Genomic DNA, 17,924 nt, shown 5'->3' on the forward strand with positions numbered 1-17,924 from the left:
AAAAAAAAAAAAAAATTGGCCAAGCAGAGCCAGTAGTTGTTAAATGCATCAGAATGGTGGATATTTGTTTTAATCTTTTAAAACACAGGTTGCTGGCCCCCACTCCCATGTGTTTGATTGAGTAGGTATGGGGTGGGGCCTAAGAATGTACATTTCTAACAAGCTTTCAGGTGATGCTGCTGCTGGTCTTGGGATCATGATTTGACAACCACTGAACTGAAATATAGAGAGGAAGACACATGTCCTAGTGACAGGCCCACTGCACCCCATTAGTGTGGGCCCAAATTTAATGTAAGCTGTTAAATTTTGTCCTTTTGTTTAGGCTAAATGAGTTAGTCTTTGACCCTGGCAACTGAGAAATTCTTGCCCAATACAACAGTCTTTGAGGTCTTTCTTGAAGGCCTGTCTGGTTTCCAGATAACTGGTGAGAAGAAAGCCGATGTCAGCGGTAGCAGGGTAACAGGTTAGATAGTAAGAACTTTGATGAGAACATGTGGGAGACAGAGAATGCAGTAGGTATTAGAAGCAGATGTCCAGCTGGGCAGAACCTCTCACACATAGTCCTGCCCAAGCCTGCGACTGGCTGAGGTCACCTCACCTGGCCCCAGGAGGCCCCCTGACTTCTCCTTACCTGAAACCCAGCATACAGGAGCAACAGTGGTAGGATGGCCACGATGGCCAGAGGAGTGGCCAGCACCACCACCACGCTGACCTCCAGGAGTCCAAATGCGTAGGTGAGCAAGGACCGGAGTTTGTCTGGGATGTCCACATCGACTGTGTCTGTCTCCCTGGAGAAGTGGTTCAGCAGGTTCCCAACAGGTGTCTGCTCAAAGAAGCCGACGGGCAACCGCACCACATCCCACAGGAGCCTCTGGAAGAGCAGTCTGGATGCCTGGACCCCACGTAGGAGCACCATGGCCATTGAGGCAAAGAGCCCAACGGCTGGGAGGAGAGGACATCAGAGCATGAGGGTGGTGTCCCCTGAGCAAGAACCTCCGCCCCACACACATACACACACCCCATGGCAGCCATTTATGATATGGCCACTTTGATTGTCCCTCAGTGGAACCACCCTAACCTCCAGTGACAAGGGGCTAACTCCACCCCTTGGTTCTTGGGCGGGACAAATTCCATCCCTGAGTCAATGAAAGTGAGAGGTGGGACTCTGTAAGAACTTTTAGGAAAGAAGTGCTCTCTTTTCGGGGTGGCCAAGCTGGGACTGTGGAATACCATCTTGCCAGCTACAGAGCCTGCCTGGATGAGAAACCATAACAGAGGAAGGAAATGAAACACTTTCTCACAGCTTTGTTATAACCCCTGCATCCAGCCATACTTGAAACTATTACTTATGGATTCCAGTCATATAAACCAACAAATTCTCTTGTTCCTCAAACAAGTTTGAGGTTGAATTTTCTGTTCCTTATAATCAAAAGTCATAACTAATCACCATCTCTGGGCTCTAGTTTCCCCATCTTTAGAACAAGGGTCTAAGACCCCTAGCTTATTCAAATGAAGGATATGGAAGGATTTTAGAAGGTAATGTGCCTCCTAACGAGCATCTGAAGTCATGCAACAAGGGCTCAGCTGACTCTCATTTCACTTTTCAGTTCTTTTTGTTTAACTATCACCGTCCCTTGAGTGTCCCACTATCTACCCTGTTCTGGCAAACAGGTCTGTGGACGCCAAAGACTAAAAGGAGCCTCAGAGTTTAGGACCAATGCCCCATTTTACAGAAGAACACACATGCCCACAGCCTTCTGGTAACATGGCCAAGGTCACCCAGTGAATCAGGCAGACTGCAGGCAACTTGAAAATAGTGCAGCCACCCTTTAAAGATGAGGCTAAGTTCACAGGTTCGTCCCCACCATTCCCCCCAGCCATTCTCCTTCTTCAAAGAAGAAGATGAAGCAGAGGTTAGGGATAGGGGAAAGGAGCTCTGGTGGTATAGTGGGTAAGGCATTTGGCTGCTAACCAGAACGTCACTGGTTCAAACCCACTAGCTGTTCTGTGGGAGGAAGATGAGGCAATCTGCTTCCATGAAGATTTATAGCCTTAGAAACCCAATAGGGGTCACTGTGAGTTAATCACTTAAGACAGTGGGTTTGGTTTGTTTTTTGGTAGGGATAGGGGAGAGGCTGGAGGAGGTGGATGTGGTTATAAAAGGGCAATTAAAAAAAAAAAAAAAACTCACTGCCGTCAAATTGATTCAAGTCATAGCAACCTCTCCTTGGTTTTCCAAGGTGGTTTCAGGAAGGTGGCTGATGGGTTTGAACTGCCAACCTTTTGGTTAGCAGTCAAATGCCTTAGGCGCTACAATGTTGGGACTGTTCAGTATCTTGACTGTAGTGGTGGACACACAGACCTACCCAGGTGATAGAAGTGTATAGAATTTAATACTATATGCACACAACACATGTGCACAAGTAAAAGTGTGGAAACCTGAATAAGATTGGTGGATTGTATCAGTGTCCATATCCTGATTATCCTGTAGTGATACTGTACTGTCATTGTACAAAATGTTACCTGACTAGGGGGAACTGGGCAAAGTGTACATTGAATCTCTGCAGTGTTTCTTATGACTGCATGGGAATGAATGTACAATGATCCCAATAACAATTTAAACTGAAAAAACAAAAAGGAAGATGGGAGGTGAGGGTGACAAGGTGTCTGGAGATTTGGGGATGGGAGTGGTAGAAGCATGTGACTGGGGTGAGGATGCTGAAAGACAGAAGCCAGGCCTTGGAGCTGCCCTCTGGGCAGAGGGACAGAGTCCTGCTGACCCCACTTAAGTGCTCAGCTGCCCAACATCTGGGACCATAAACCTGCATTTGAGACCCCTCAGCCTCTGCACTTGCAGGTGAGCTGGGAGAGGCTGAGGGTCCCAGAAAAGGAGGGATAGGCTCTGCCCCCCACATCCCTGAGCCCCATCTCAAGGACGCAGGTCTGTGCTTGGGCCCAGGCCATTTTGCACACGTGTGTAGGGAGGATGAAGTGAGCCAGGGATGGGTGAGCAAGGGAACCCTGAGCACCCGCAGGTAGAGCTGGGAGAATGGGGGATGAGGAGGGTGGGAGAGGAGCACCTTGGAGACAGCCAAGGAGCCCGAAGACCAAGCCACGGAGGGCCGTGTGTGCCTGCTGCCCGTCCACAGCAGGGTCATCCGCCCACAGGCTCAGCCAGTAGCTGCGGCAGAAGGAGGCCACTTGCTGGCAGAGGAAGAGGAAGATCACGTAGAGGCAGAAAGGGGCACCCACAGCCCGCAGGTAAGTCAGGTACATGGCGGGCTTCACCTGCAGCACACACAGGGGAGGTAGTGGCAGTGAGAGGGCCCTGCGGGGAGGTGAACACATGCCAATGGGACACATGGAGCTCCCATGCAGAACTCCCAGGGCCTCCGGAACCTCCCACAGGCCCCATCTAGCCTCAGGACCCCCTTCCTCTGTGAAGCCCCCCTAATGGGCCAGGGAGACATGCAAAGGTGACAAGCTGGGCACTTTCTGTTTTGGAGGGATTTGTTGGACACCTACTATGGCACAGGCATGTTCTCTAACCTCACGACCGCCCCTATTTTACAGATAAGGAAACGGAGGCACAGCGAGGTTAAGGAAGCATGAGATCCTACTGCAGCCAAACCTCTGAAACAGCTCCATCTGATTCTGTTTTGCTGTTTCTGACCTGCCCACAGCTTTTCCTTGCTCTTAGAAGAAAATCCACACTCGAACACCTCTCTGACCTTACCCCTACTCACTGTTTGCCAGCCTCATGGGGCCCCTCTCTCTTCTCTGGCATCCCAAGCTATTTCCTACTTCAGAGGCTTTGCACTTGCTGTTTCCTCTGTCCACAGTCCCCCTTCTTTCCACAGCACCTTCCTCAGCATCCTTCTGGGCTCAGCTCAAATGTCACTTCTCAGAGCATCTGATTCAAAGTGGGCCCCAACCCCAGTTGCTCTCCAATTCCACACCCTGTTCTATTTTTTTTTTTTTTAGTACTTACCATCATCAGATACTACTTTGCTTATTAGCCTAATAATTTGCAATCTGTCTTCTCCTACCTAGAATGCAATCTCCACCAGGGCAGAGTCTTGGCCTGGCACCTCGTGGATGCTCTGTAAATGTCTGGTGGGTGGATGAGTGGATGAGTAAATGGCTGGATGGATAGGCAGGTGAATGAGTAAGTGGATGGATGGTGGGGTTGGGTGGGTGAATGAGTGGATAAATGTGTGGATGGTGGACTGGGAGGCTGGGTAAATGGGTAAATGAATGAGTATGTAGATAGAAGGTTGGGATGAATGGATGGATGGGTGGATGGATGGATAAATACATGGATGGTTGGGATGCATGGAGAGGTGGGTGGAGAGTGGATAGGTGAATGGGTGGCTGGATGGATAAATGAATGGGAATTGGTGGATGAGTGGATTGATAAAACACCACTGAAAAGGAGAAATATACAAGTTTCAAATTCAGACTGATCTAGATCTGAGTCTCAGCTTGGCCACTGGCTATGAGAATATAGACAAGTCTTGAAACTGTTAAAGACCTCTAAAATGGAACTATCACCTACCTTTTTAGGTGCTTTTCAGTATTAAGGAATATGAAGTGCCTGGAATCTAATCTGGCACATGGTAGTGCTTAATAAAGGTGAGCTGCCCCCTGTGCTGTGTCTGGTGGCGGTCTGGGATCCCTGGGGGCAGCAGCAGCTGCAGGTGGGGAGGGGAGGGAGCAGCTGGTAGTTACCCTGCCATATGGCATGTGGTCTTCTTCGGTTGGCCATCTTGCCCCTTCACGGTCATCTAGAGTGACCCCTGTCTGGGCCTCTGAAGTGGCACTGTCCTTCTCAGGGACTAACTTGATGGACCTGACATTTAGAGGAAATGAGGTCCATTCAGTATTTCTCCCCATAGTGGGTAGATATGCCCCACCTTCATGCCCAGTGCTGACCACTGAGCTTCAGGGTATGCTCGCTCATCCATTCATTCATTTATTCAACTAACATGTTGAGCTAACTCTGCCATGCTCCCTTCCTGCCTCTGTGGTACCCACGAAACACCACCTATGATTCCAGGGCCCTGTTCTCCCAGTCCCAGTTCACTGCATGTACCTATTTGCTCAAGTTAGGAACTTGGTTTTCAGCATTTTCATTTTGGCCTAAGCATTGCTGCAATTGGTTTCCCTGCTATTGCCCTCAGACCAGTCAGTCCAACTTGGCACAATGTCAATTTTGCATAACTTAGATGCTGAAAATGTTTCTTAATGTTCATCTCTGGATGAGTGCTATCCATCTATGCATCCCATCTATCTATCTATCCATCTATCCATCCATCCATCCCCCAGCCAACTGTCATCTCTATCATCTATCTCTCTTTCTGCCTGCCTATCTATCCACTCATCATCTCGATCATCTATATGTCTCTATCTCTCCATTCATCCATTGATTCCATCTTTCTTTGGATTACTGTACACTGTGAAGACAAGGAAGATTGCCCAGTTTATGACCCAGGAATGCTCCTAGGGTGACTAGCCAGGAAGAGGAGAGGGGCTGTGCCCAGATTCAACTTTCCATAGGGATCCAGCTTCCTCAAGGTCTCCTTGCACTCCCCTTAATGGCTGGCACTTGAGCTCAAGCCATCTGACCCCAGTGGTCTATTGTTCTGTTTTTTAAGGCTACTTTGGTGGCAGCTCCCTTTGTGGCAGATGGCTCCACAGTGAGTCCTTCTGTGCCTGGCCCACACACCCTTCTCTGGAGGGCGCTGGGAGCAAAGTGGATAGCATACCTCCTCCTTGTGACTCCTGTGCCCATGTGTCTGGCCAGCACCAAGAGATGCCACAGGTATAGACCCCAGACCTTTGCATAATACGCCTGCTGAAGCCCATACAACAGGGCCAGTGTAGTTATTAACATCTATGCTGAGGGTTTTTCTTTGGAACCAGCCCTACTCTCACCCAGGTAATGAGATAATTCTGACAAACTATCTTTGGTCCATGTTTAGGTATTCATCCCACACCCCAGGCAAATGGTCATTTGGTGAACTGGCCATTTTGGGACTTAATCATTTCGGCAAATTGATTGTCAATTAGCTTTTGGTGAATTACCCCTCAGCTGAGCACCACACTACAGAGGGTATTCAGCATGTGCTCAATCCACAATCATTTGGCTGCCTCCCACCTGTCTGAGATACAGGTGCCCTCCCTGCTCTCAACACCACACTGAACTCACCTCTCAGGATTTCCTATGGGCCTCTTGCCTCCAGGGGAGCATCTGGGATCCTCTGCACTGGTCAGAGAGTCTGTGTCTGAAAGGTTAAGTGAAAGATTAAGTGTCACACAATGGTGAGGAGAGCAGGGGCAGTGACGCAGGTCTCTGACCTGGCTTTGACACCCACTGAGTAAGTGGCCTCAGCATCTCTGAGCATTTGTTTCTTCTGACCTGGCTCCTGTTACCACCCCAGTGTCCTTTCTCAGCCCTCCTCAGGTTCTTTCAGATACCTCATTCATTCACTCACTCGTTCAACAAACATAACTGAGTACCTTCTATGAACTTGGGGTTGTAAAAACATCCGTGAATTCTATACAAAGTCAAACTGCTCCCAGCTCCCTGACACTCTTGTCCAAGGGGTTTCTTGTGCCTGGAATGTTCTTTCTTGGAGAACTCCCACCCAGCCTCAGGCATTGCCTTCCCCAGGAACCCTCCCTGTACTTTCCCAGACTGGGTTCAATCTTCAGGCTCTAGAATGGTGCCTTTGTGAAACCACCAGCAGTATTTTTACCAAGGTGGCCAGCGCTCAGCAGATACTTTCAGAAAGGGCAGCGCTTGGCACTGGGGGAGACCTGAGCATTGAATCCTGCCTTTGTCATGCAGAGGCAGTGTACAGCATTCTTGGGAGTCAAGCTTCCCAGGGTTCAGATCCCACCTACAAGCCATGTGACTTTGGGCAAGTTCCTTAACTTCTGGGCCATCTGTAAAATGGAGATAATTACAGTGCCCTCACAAAGGCATCATAACAGTTAAATGACTAATGCCTATGAAGTGCTATCAGCTGTTACTCTCCACTCACTGTGTGGGAGCTGGTTAAGTGCTTAGCTGCTAACTGCAAGGTCAGTGGTTCAAGCCCACGAGCTGCTTAGAGGGAGAAAGATGTGGCAGCCTGCCTTTGTGAAGATTATAGCCTTGGAAGTCCTATGGGGTTTTTCTAGTCTGTTTGCTATGAGTCAGAGTCCACTTGATGTCATTGGGTTTGGTGTGTGAGCTTAGATAAGTTACCTTCCTTCTAGAACATCATCATTTACCCAGCAGTCACTGTGCTCGCTGGATATTAGGGACCCTCGCTAGCATGTCACGGGACTTTGGTCTCTAGCACCAACAGCCTTCTTGCTCAGTCTCTGGAGCAGTTGAGATCATAGACTCCAGAGCTGCACACACTCAACTTTAAATCTTGGCTCCATCACTGTGACTTTGGGCAGATTACTTAACTATTTTTGCTCCAGTGTGCTCATCTCATAGGGATGTTGTGCAGAGGAAAAGAAATCATGTATACTTCTAGAAGCACTTAGCAAGCTCTGGGCTCATAGGAGGTGTCATGGACTCTTACTGAGGGAGGGGGTGGCCCCTTGGGAGAGCCATCTGCCTCCAGGTCTAGCCCCCAGGGAGGGTGTGGCCAAAACGCCCCACTCTCATGGCAGTGGGACCCTTAGTGCCTTCTCCCCATAGGTGGCGGAAACCAGGCAAGGAGAATCAGCAAAGTGCAGCCTGTACCTCCTTCTCCTCCATCTCCTGGCTGCCTGGCCCGACCTAGAAGGTCCACCAGGGCCCCCTTTCTGTGCAGAAGCTCCTGGTAGGAGCCCATCTCTGCGATGGCCCCATCCACCAGCACCACGATCTGATCAGCCTGAGGCAGGATGTGGAGCGCATTAGTCACAAGGATCCGTGTCTGAGGAGGGAAGGGGTGGAAGTTATGCTCCTCATAACTCATGACCAGCCTTCCAGAACTGGAAGGGGCCTGTCCTTGGGCTGAGAGTGGGGAAAGCCAGTGACTGGCAGGCTCCCCCTGTTGTACTCTTGTCTGCATGCTCCAATAGAGGGGGCTCCTTCAACCTGTGTCTCAAAACAAGAAGACACATGGAGCCCACCTGCACCTGGCCCATACCCTGTGGCATAGCTATAGTGGCTGGGCCTGTAAGCAAGAAATAACTTTTTGCTGGTGTCAGCCACTAAGTTTTGGGGCTGTTTGTTATGTAGCATTGTCACATCAACAGCTGACTGATACAAAGAGGAGAGCTGGACTGAAGGAGGGGATGGTGAAATAGACTTCTGACCCAACCTCCCCCAGTGTTACCGTTCCCTGGAGCAGCCCATTGGGCCCGATGACCTGGTGGAAGACATGCCGGCCGACATGGGCATCTAGGGCCGCCAGAGGGTCATCCAGCAGGTACACTGCAGCCTTTCTGTACACAGCCCGGGCCAGGCTCAGCCGCTGCTTCTGGCCCCCTGAGAGATTCATACCCTATGGCCACAAGAGATAGACAGGGGCCTGGGTCTCCATTTGCAGAGTGGAGCAGTTGTCTCAGGGCAGGGTGCCGCTCACTGTGCCCATCTCCAGGGCCATCTCCACTTGCTTGCATATTGACATCCCCCCCAGTCTCTTCCCCACTTCTCTTCTCCCCTTGTCAGTCAAGCTTCCTGGAGGAGTTGTCTGCATTCTCCATCTGTTTTCTTTCCTTCCACTCACTTCTTCACTCTGGCTTCTGTTCCCATCTCTACACTGATAACCACTATCTTCAATGACACCAATAATCCCTAGTTGCCTAATCCAGGGGTAGCTTTCCAATCCTTATTTTCATTCATTCATCTAAAATTTATTGTATATCTATTATACACTTGGAGTCCCTGGGTGATCCCTGGGTATTGTAAACAGCTAATGGAAGCTCTGGTAGCGTAGTGCCTAAGGCACTTGACTGCTAACCAGAAGGCTGGTGGTTCAAACCCCCCAGCCACTCCTCAGAAAGAAGATGGGGCAAGCTACTTCCATAGTCATACTGCCTCGGAAACCCAAGGAGGGGTCGCTATGAGTTGGGTCCAACTCGATGGCACATAACAACAACAACAACAACAATGTGCTTCACTGCTAATTGAAAGGTTGGGTGTTTGATTCCACCTAGAGGTGCTTGGAAGAAAGGCCTGAGGGTCTATTTCCAAAAAATTAGCCATTGAAATCCCTATAGAACACAGTTCTATTCTAACATACCAAAGGTCACCATAAGTCAGAGTCAACTTGACAGCAACTGCTCTACCAAATATCAAATCTGTTCTAGGCTCTGAGGACACAGCAATGAACAAGACAAAGTCCTTGCTCTCATTGATCTTTCATTCTAATGATGGAGGTAGAGTAGAAGACAGACAATAAATAAGCAAACAAGTAAAATCAATAGCATATCAGCTGGTGTTGAGTGCTATGAGGAATAATGAAGCAGAGTGGGATGTGGGTGTACTGGCATGGGCAGGGTTGCTGTGTTGGGGAGGATGGTCAGGGAAGGCCTCTCCATCGAGGTGACATTTCAGTGGAGACTTGACAGGAGTGAGGGATGAGCCAGGGGCATCTAGGGATAGCTTTCCAAGTAGAGGGCACAGCAGGTGCAAAAACCCTGAGGTGGGAGGTGCTTTGGTATTAAGGATGATTATGGAGACCCAAGTGCCTGGAGTGAAGTGGGAAGGGAAGCTTAGCAGGAAGTGGGGTCAAAGATAATGGGTCAGATTATGGGGGGCTTATTAGGAGCTCTAGTGGCATAGTCCCTAAGGCACTTGACTGCTAACCAGAAGGCTGGCAGTTCAAATCTACCAGCCACTCCTCAGAAGGAAGATGGGGCAATCTACTTCCATAGTGATACTACCTCGGAAACCCAAGGAGGGGTCACTATGAGTTGGGTCCGACTCAATGGCACAAAACAACAACAAACAACATTTGGCAATTGTCAGAATTTTGGAAAATGGGGAGACACCTGAGAGTTCAGAACAGAAGGGCATAACTCAGCTATGTTGTAACAGAACCCCATGGCTGCTGGACCAGATTTGACAGGAAGTGAAGGAGGAAATGGAGGCCAGCAGGTGGCCACTGAAGCAACGTGAGGCCGTTGATGGTGGATGGGCCAGAACTTTCCAGGTCTGCTTCAAAGGTAGACAGATCAGAGGTGGGTGTAGGAGAAGAGGAAGATTCAAGGATAACACCAAAATTTGGGACCTGAGTCTGTGGGAGGATGAAGCTGTCATCACTGGAGGTGGGTTGGTGTCAGAAGGAGGAGATTCTGGAGATCAGATGTTTGGTTTAGTACGTGTCACAGCCGGATGAACTTTAGATGGCACCAGGTGCCCTCCTTCCTTCTTAAACACTCTTCCCTTGGCCTCTGTGACATCACACACAACCACCTGCCCCTGTCCTCCTGGTTTGCCTCCTACCTCCCTGCACACACCTTCTCAAGCTCCTTCAGGCTCACCTCTGCCCCCAGCCCACACAGAACTCCTAGAGACTCTTCCTGGGCCCTTTCCTCTCCTCTCCAGGAAACCTCACCCACTCCCTTAACATTAACTCCCATTTTCCCACTGACAATTCCCTAACAAGGGGCTGTTATATAACTTCTATAAAGGGCCAAGAAGTAACTATTTAGGTTTTGCAGACCAGTTGCAACTGCTCATCTCTTTTATTGTAGCTCAAAACCTGTTACAGAGAGTAGTGAGTGAATGACTTCCAATAAAACTTTATTTACAAACACAGGCTTATGGCCAGATTTGACCCATGGCTTATAGTTTGCTGAACCCTACCCATCCACAATCCTGCTTATTGGACATCACCTCCTAGATCTTTTGCTGAGGCTCAGAGGTGGTAGCAATTTGCCCGTGTCATCCAACAAGGCAAGTAAGGGCAGGGCAGTAGTCCAGGACTACTTACTCAAAGGTTAGAGAGCCTGTCACATTACTACCCTGTTTCTCTGCCTCTTGCTGTGTCTCTGTTTTCAATCATCCACTCACTCATTACTGTTTACTGAGCACTTACTATGTGCTTAGCCCAAAGCTGGGTCCATCATCTCTCCCATGTCCCTGCTCTCCTCTGTCTTCCCCTCTGTCCCTCTTTCCACATCGTCAGGGACCAATGAAGCTAATAGCCCCACTGCGATGTCTCCCAGGAAGGCCCAAGACCCCACCTGCTCCCCAACTTGGGTGTGGACTCCTGTGGGGAAGCGGTCCATGTCTGGCCACAGGGCACAGGCCTTCAGGACTCTCTTCAGCCATGGCGAATCCAAGTCCAGCTGGAAGCACACGTTCTCCACCACGGAGGTGTTCTGGACCCAGGCCTCCTGGGGCACATAGGCCACGGAACCCTAAAACACAGCTTACCTTGGCCATTGAGAGGTAGATGGGACAGAGACAGGAGCACTTTTGGAGGGGTGGTGGGAGAGAGGTGGTGGCAGAGGGGTGGTAGGAGGTGGGGTCTGTGTGACTATGGAGGACCAGGGAGGAAGCAGAAGGGTTTGTAGAATGGGGATGGTTCTAGACAGGGAATGTGTGGCCTCACCTTGATGCGCACGGACCCCTCCAACTTTGACAGCTCCCCGAGGAGGGCAGAGAGCAGGGAAGACTTCCCTGCCCCCACTGGACCGATGACAGCCATCAAACAGCCCTGGGGCACTGTGAGGTTTATCCTGGCAACACAGGAGGGGAGCTGTGGCCCAGGTTAGGGCTCAAGCCAAATCTGTCAACTGGTGAACCTCAAACAGAGCTGGCTTTTCCTGCTAAAGTCATCCAGAAAATCACCAAAAGGACATGCATGAGGGAGTTCTTCCTCACCCAGTCCTTCTCTGGCCAGCCAAGCAGCCATTTCCCTACATTTCCACATGCACATGTGTGCACATACACATGCACATGTGCATACTCAATACAAGCACACACACAAGCACACACATGCATGCACCTAAACACACATATGCATACACAGATGTATGCACACATACATATATTCATGTACACATATGCCCATACACATGCACATCCATACTCACAAGCACACAGTGCACATGTGCGCATACATGCACTTACCTGCACATACACTCATGGATGCACATACACTCATATATGTACATATAGTGCATACACATATACTCATGTGTGCACACATGCACAGAATGCATATATTCAAGTACATGCATGCTCATACACGCAAAGTGCATGCTTTCTAACAGTGTGCACACATGTACACACATACATTCATACTTGCACACACTCATGCATGCACATGCACTCACACACTTGTGCATATATGCTTATGCAATACACAGAGTACACACACTTGTGTGTGACCACACACACACACACACATGCAGTCATATACCTGTGCATGCACACATGTATTCATTCAGTACACACATACATACCATAAAGTGTGTGCACACACAGGAAGGTCTTTCTAGCACCATCTCTTGCCTAGGTTATTGCAGTAGGCTCTTGGCTGCTCTCGCTGCTCTGCCCTTGCCCTGTCACTTCCTGCAATCCGTTAACCACCCAGTGACCAGAGTGGAGATCATGACACCTCCCTGTAAAGAACCCTTCAGTGGTTCCTTTCTCACTGTGGTTAAAAGCCAAGTCCTGACCATGTCCTGCACATGTGCCCCCATCACCTCTTTACCCCATCTCCAGCCACTCTGCCTTGGCCAACTCACCACGTACCTGTTTCTAGAACACAATGGGCCCGTGATTCTCAACCACTTGGGCCCCAGAGGGCTTTCGGCAATGTTTGGAGATGTTTTTGGTTGTTTTAATTGAGGGAGGGGGCAGACTGTTGGCTCCTGCATCTAGTAGTTAAGAAACCAACATCCTGCTAAACATCCTACTACGCAAAGGCAGCCACCACAACACAGAATCATCAGTCCAAAAGTCAGCAGTGCCAAGGCCGAGAAACCCTGGTCCAGGCACACTCCAGCCACAGGACATTTGCACTTGCTGTTCTCACTGACCAGAAAGCTCTTCCCCCAGACACCTGACAAGATCGCTGCTTCCCTTCATTACAATTTCAGCTCAAATGCCCGGCCTTCCCTCACTTTCTGCTTTAAAATAACCCTCCATACACCTGTCCCTCAGCATTTCACTTTGTCCTCTTACCCTGATTTCCTGTTTGTATCCCCCCATAAGAATGTCAGCCCTGAGAAGGCAGGGAGCTCATCTTTCTTGTGTACAACTATATCCCAGTGCCCAGAATAGGGCCTTGCATATAGTAAATATTCAATAAATACCGTGGAATGAATTAATGGTAACAGACACAATGAATGGTAACAGCCTACAGTGGAGTCCCTGGGTAATGTAAATGGTTAAGCACTTGGCTAGTAACCAAAAGGCTGGCAGTTCAAGTCCACCCAGAGGTGCATTGGAAGAAAGGTTTGATCTATTTCCTAAAAATCAGGCATAGATAAGGAATTGAAGGAGCCTTGATGGTGCAGTGGTTAAGACTCAGCTGCTAACCAAAAGGTAAGTGGTTTGAGCTCACCAGCTGCTCTCCGGGAGAAGGATGTGGCAGTAAGCTTCTGCAAAGATTGTTGTTTCTTCTAGGTGCCATTCAGTTGGTTCTGACTCATAGTGATCCTATGTACGACAGAATGAAACAATGCCCAGTTCTGCACCATCCTCACAATGGTTGCTATACTTGAGCCCCTTGTTGCAGCCACTGTGTCGACCCACCTCACTGAAGGTGTTCCTCTTTCCCACTGTTCCTCTGCTTTACCAAGAATGATACCCTCCAGGGAATGGTCCCTCCTGATAACATAATGGAAGAACAAGAGATGAAGTCTTGCCATCCACACTTCTAAGGAGTATTCTGGCTGTACTTCTCCCAAAATAGATTTTTTCATTCTTTTGACAGTCCATTGTATATTCAATATTCTTCACCAACACCACAATTCAAATGTATCAATTTTTCTTCAGTCTTTCTTATTCATTGTCTAGCTTTCATATGCATAGGAGGCTATTGAAATTACCGTGGCTTGGGGCTGGCGCCCCTTACTCTTTAAAGTGACATCTTTGCTTTTTAACACTCTATAAAGAGTTTTTTGTTTTTTTTTTTTTGCCCTCCAGCAAATTTGCCCAAATCAATATGTTATTTGATTTCTTGACTGCCGCTTCCATGGGCATTGATTGTGGATCCAAGTAAAACGAAATCTTTGAGAATTTCAATCTTTTCTCCATTTATTGTGATGTTGCTTTATTGGCCCAGTTGTGAGGATTTTTGTTTTTTTTGTTGAGGTGTATTCTACACTGAATGCTTTGATCTTCATCAGTAAGTGCTTCAAGTCTTCTTCACTTTCAGCAAGCAAGGCTGTGTCATCTGCATATTTCAGGTTATTAATGATTTCCTTCATTCCTGATACCATGTTCTTCTTCACGTAGTCCAGCTTCTCAGATTATTTGCTCAGCACACAGATTGAATAAGTATGGTGAAAGGATACAACCTTGATAGAAACCCTTCGTGATTTTAAACCACACAATATCATCTTGTTCTGTTTGAACTGCTACCTCTTGGTTTATGTAATTGTACTACTATGTGTAATCACAATTGTTATAGAATCCTTATTCTTTGCAATGTTATCCATAATTTGTTATGATCCACACAGTCGAATGCCTTTGCATAATCAATGAAACACAGGTAAATATCTTTCTGGTGTTCTGTATTTTCAGCCAAGATCCATCTGACATCAGCAGTGATAGCCCTCATTCCACATCCTTTTCTGAGTCTGGCTTGAATTTCGGTCAGTTCCTTGTTGATGTACTGCTGCAACTATTTTTATTAAGTTCAGCAAAGTTTTACTTGCTTATGATATTTATGATATTATTTAATAATTTCCACATCCTATTGCATCACTTTTCTTTGGGATGGGGACAAATATGATCTCTTCCAGTTGGTTGACCAGGTAGATGTCTTCCAAATTTCTTGGCATAAATGCATGACCACCTCCAGTACTTTGTTGAAACATCTCAGTGGGTATTCGTCAATTCTTGGAGCCTTGCTTTTCACCAATTCCTTCAGTGCGGCTTGGACTTCTTCCTCAATACCATCGGTTCTTGATCATATGCTACCTCCTCAAATGATTGAACATCGGCCAGTTCTTATTGGTACAGTGACTCTGTGTATTCCTTCCATCTCTCTTTGATGCTTCCTGCCTCATTCAATATTTTGTCCATAGAATCCTTCAATATTGCAACTTGAGGCTTGAATTTTTTTGTTCACTTCTTTCCACTTAAGAAATGCTGAATATGTTCTTCCCTTTAGATTTTTAACTTCAGGCATTTGGACATTTCATTGTAATAATTTACTTTGTCTTCTCAAGATGCTCTTTAAAATCTTCTGATCAGCTCTTTTATCGTTATTTCTTCCATTCACTTTAGCTACTCTCTGTTCAAGAGCATATTTCAGTCTCTTCTGACATCTATTTTGGTCTTTTCCTCTTTTCCTGTCTTTTTAATGACCTTTTGTTCTCTTCATATATGATGTTCTTGATGTCATCCCACAATTCATCTGGTTTTGGGTTACGGGTGTTCAACACATCAGATCTAGTGTTCAGATAGTCTCTAAATTCAGGTAGGATATAATCAAGGTCATATTTTGGCTCTCATAGACTTGTTTTAATTTTCTTCAACTTCAGCTTGAACTTGCATATGAGCAATTGATAGTCTGTTCCACACTCAGCTCCTGGCCTTGTTTTGACTGATAATATTGAGCTTCTCTATCACCTCTTTCCACACATGTAGTCAATCTGGTTTCTGTGTATTCCATCTGGCAAGGTCCACGTGTATAGCCACTGTTCATGTTGCAAAAAAAAAGGTATTTGAAATGAATAAGTCATTGGTCTTGCAACATCCTATCATGCTATCTCTGGCATCATTTATTTCATGAAGGTCATATTTGCGGCTACCGATGATTCTTCTCTGCTTGCAACTTGTGCATTCTATTCACCAATAATAATCAATACATCTTGATTGCATGTTTGGTCAATTTCAGACTGCAGAAGCTGGTAAAAACCTTCAATTTCTTCATCTTTGGCTTTAGTGGTTTTTGCATAAATTTGAAAAATAACTACTATTAACTGGTCTTCTTTGTAGGTATATGGATATTATCCTACTACTGATAGTACTGTTCTTCAGGATCGATCCTAGAACATTCTTTTTGATGATGAATGCACTGCCATTCCTTTTTGTCATTCCCAGCATAGTAGACCATGTGATTTTCTGATTCAGAATAGCCAATAGCAGTCCACTTTAGCTTACCAATGCCCAAGATATTGATCTGTATGTGTTTCATTTCATTTTTGACATCTTCCAATTTTCCTAGATTCATACTTCATACATTCCATGTTCTGAGTATTAATGGATGTTTGCAGCTGTTTCTTTCCATTTTGAGTCGTGCCACATCAGCAAATAAAGGCCCCAAAAGCTTTACTCCATCCATGTCATTAAGATGGACTCTATTTTGAGGAGTGAGACCTTTCCCAATTGTATTTTGAGTGTTTTCCAACTTGTAGTGCCGTGCCTAAGGCATTTGACTGCTAACCAGAAGGCTGGCAGTTCAAACCCACCAGCCACTCCTTGGAAGTAAGATTGAGCAATCTACTTCCGTAGAGATACCACCTTGGAAACCCAAGGAGGGGTCACTAAGTCGAATCAACTTGACAAAAGTGTTTGGGTTTTTTTTGGTTTCCAACTTGAGGGGCTCATCATTCACCATTACGCCAGACAAAGTTTCAGGACTATTTGTAAGGTTTTCAGTGGCTAACCTTTTTTAGAAGTGGATGGCCCTATTCTTCTTCTAGTCTGTCTTATTCTGGAAGGTCTGCTGAGACCTGCCCACCATTGGTGACCCTGCTGGTATTTGAAATGCTGGTGTCATAGCTTCTAGCCTCACAGCAATACACAAGGCACCACAGTACAACAAACTGACAGACAAATGGTGGTTTGTGTTCAGTGCATTGAATCTGCTCTCCAGATGGTCTCTAAATTCAGGTGAGCTTTACTCAAGATCATAGTTTGGCTTTTGTGGACCTGTTTTAATTTTCTTTACCTTCAACTTAAACTTGCATATGAGCAATTGATCATCAGCCACTCCTTGGAAGGAAGATTGGGCAATCTACTTCCATAGTGATACTGCCTTGGAAACCCAAGGAGGGGTCGCTATGAGTCGGGTCCGATTTGACGGCACATAACAACAACAACAAAGATTACAGTCTTGGAAACCCTATGGGTCAATTTTATTCTGTCCTGTAGGGTCACTATGAATCAGGATTGACTCGATGGCAATGGGTTTGGTTTTGGTTTAATTAGGAATTGACTCAATGACTACTACTGTGTGTGTGTGTGTGTGTGTGTGTGTCTGTTTATTACCCATGGTACTTTCTTTCCTTTCTTAGTGAGTTTTGGAGTCTGGTGGTGTTTTCTGCCATAAAGACTCAGCCAAAGAGTTGGGGCTGGAAGTGACAATGACCTAGGGACTAAGACAAGAGGGACAGATGATGCCAGGGTTGGGGCCTCCTCTTTTCTCCTTTTTAATTTTTCATTGTGGTTTAGATGAGTTATAGAACAAATTAGTTTTCCACTCAACAATTATACACATTTTGTTTTGTGGAATTGGTTGCAATCCCCTCAATGTAACAGCACTCTTCCCACCTCCTCCCTGGGTTCCCTGTTTCCATTTGTCCTTCTTTCCTGCCCCTTCCTACCTTCTGAATTTTGTTTTGTGGTAAATGGTGCCCTTTTGGCCTCGTATGGTTATTGTACTGAGGAATATGTTACTCCCTGGTATTATTATTCACTTTATATGCTTGTCTATCATTTGGCTGAAGATTGACCCTGGGGGTAGGTTCAGTTCCAGGCTTGAAGGGTATCTAAGGGCCTTTAGAGCCTGGGGAGC

The 17,924-nt window shown here is 46.9% G+C and overlaps 1 protein-coding gene across 1 annotated transcript in view; it reads right to left on the reverse strand.

The window, feature by feature from the left end:
• ABCC6 (ATP binding cassette subfamily C member 6) overlaps positions 1-17,924 on the reverse strand; it is a 99,726-nt gene that overhangs the window by 18,008 nt on the left and 63,794 nt on the right. Inside the window, exons 16-23 of the mRNA XM_007950587.1 lie at positions 11,556-11,682; positions 11,185-11,361; positions 8,328-8,495; positions 7,748-7,922; positions 6,212-6,287; positions 4,732-4,852; positions 3,081-3,288; positions 632-942 (exon numbers count right to left, since the gene is read on the reverse strand). Coding sequence (XP_007948778.1) covers positions 632-942; positions 3,081-3,288; positions 4,732-4,852; positions 6,212-6,287; positions 7,748-7,922; positions 8,328-8,495; positions 11,185-11,361; positions 11,556-11,682 — 1,363 coding nt within the window. The remainder of the gene's footprint in view (positions 1-631; positions 943-3,080; positions 3,289-4,731; positions 4,853-6,211; positions 6,288-7,747; positions 7,923-8,327; positions 8,496-11,184; positions 11,362-11,555; positions 11,683-17,924) is intronic.

Source organism: Orycteropus afer, unplaced genomic scaffold, assembly GCF_000298275.1.
Source record: "Orycteropus afer afer isolate SDZICR_OR568_19922 unplaced genomic scaffold, OryAfe1.0 scaffold00281, whole genome shotgun sequence".
In the NCBI taxonomy this organism is placed as follows: domain Eukaryota; kingdom Metazoa; phylum Chordata; class Mammalia; order Tubulidentata; family Orycteropodidae; genus Orycteropus; species Orycteropus afer.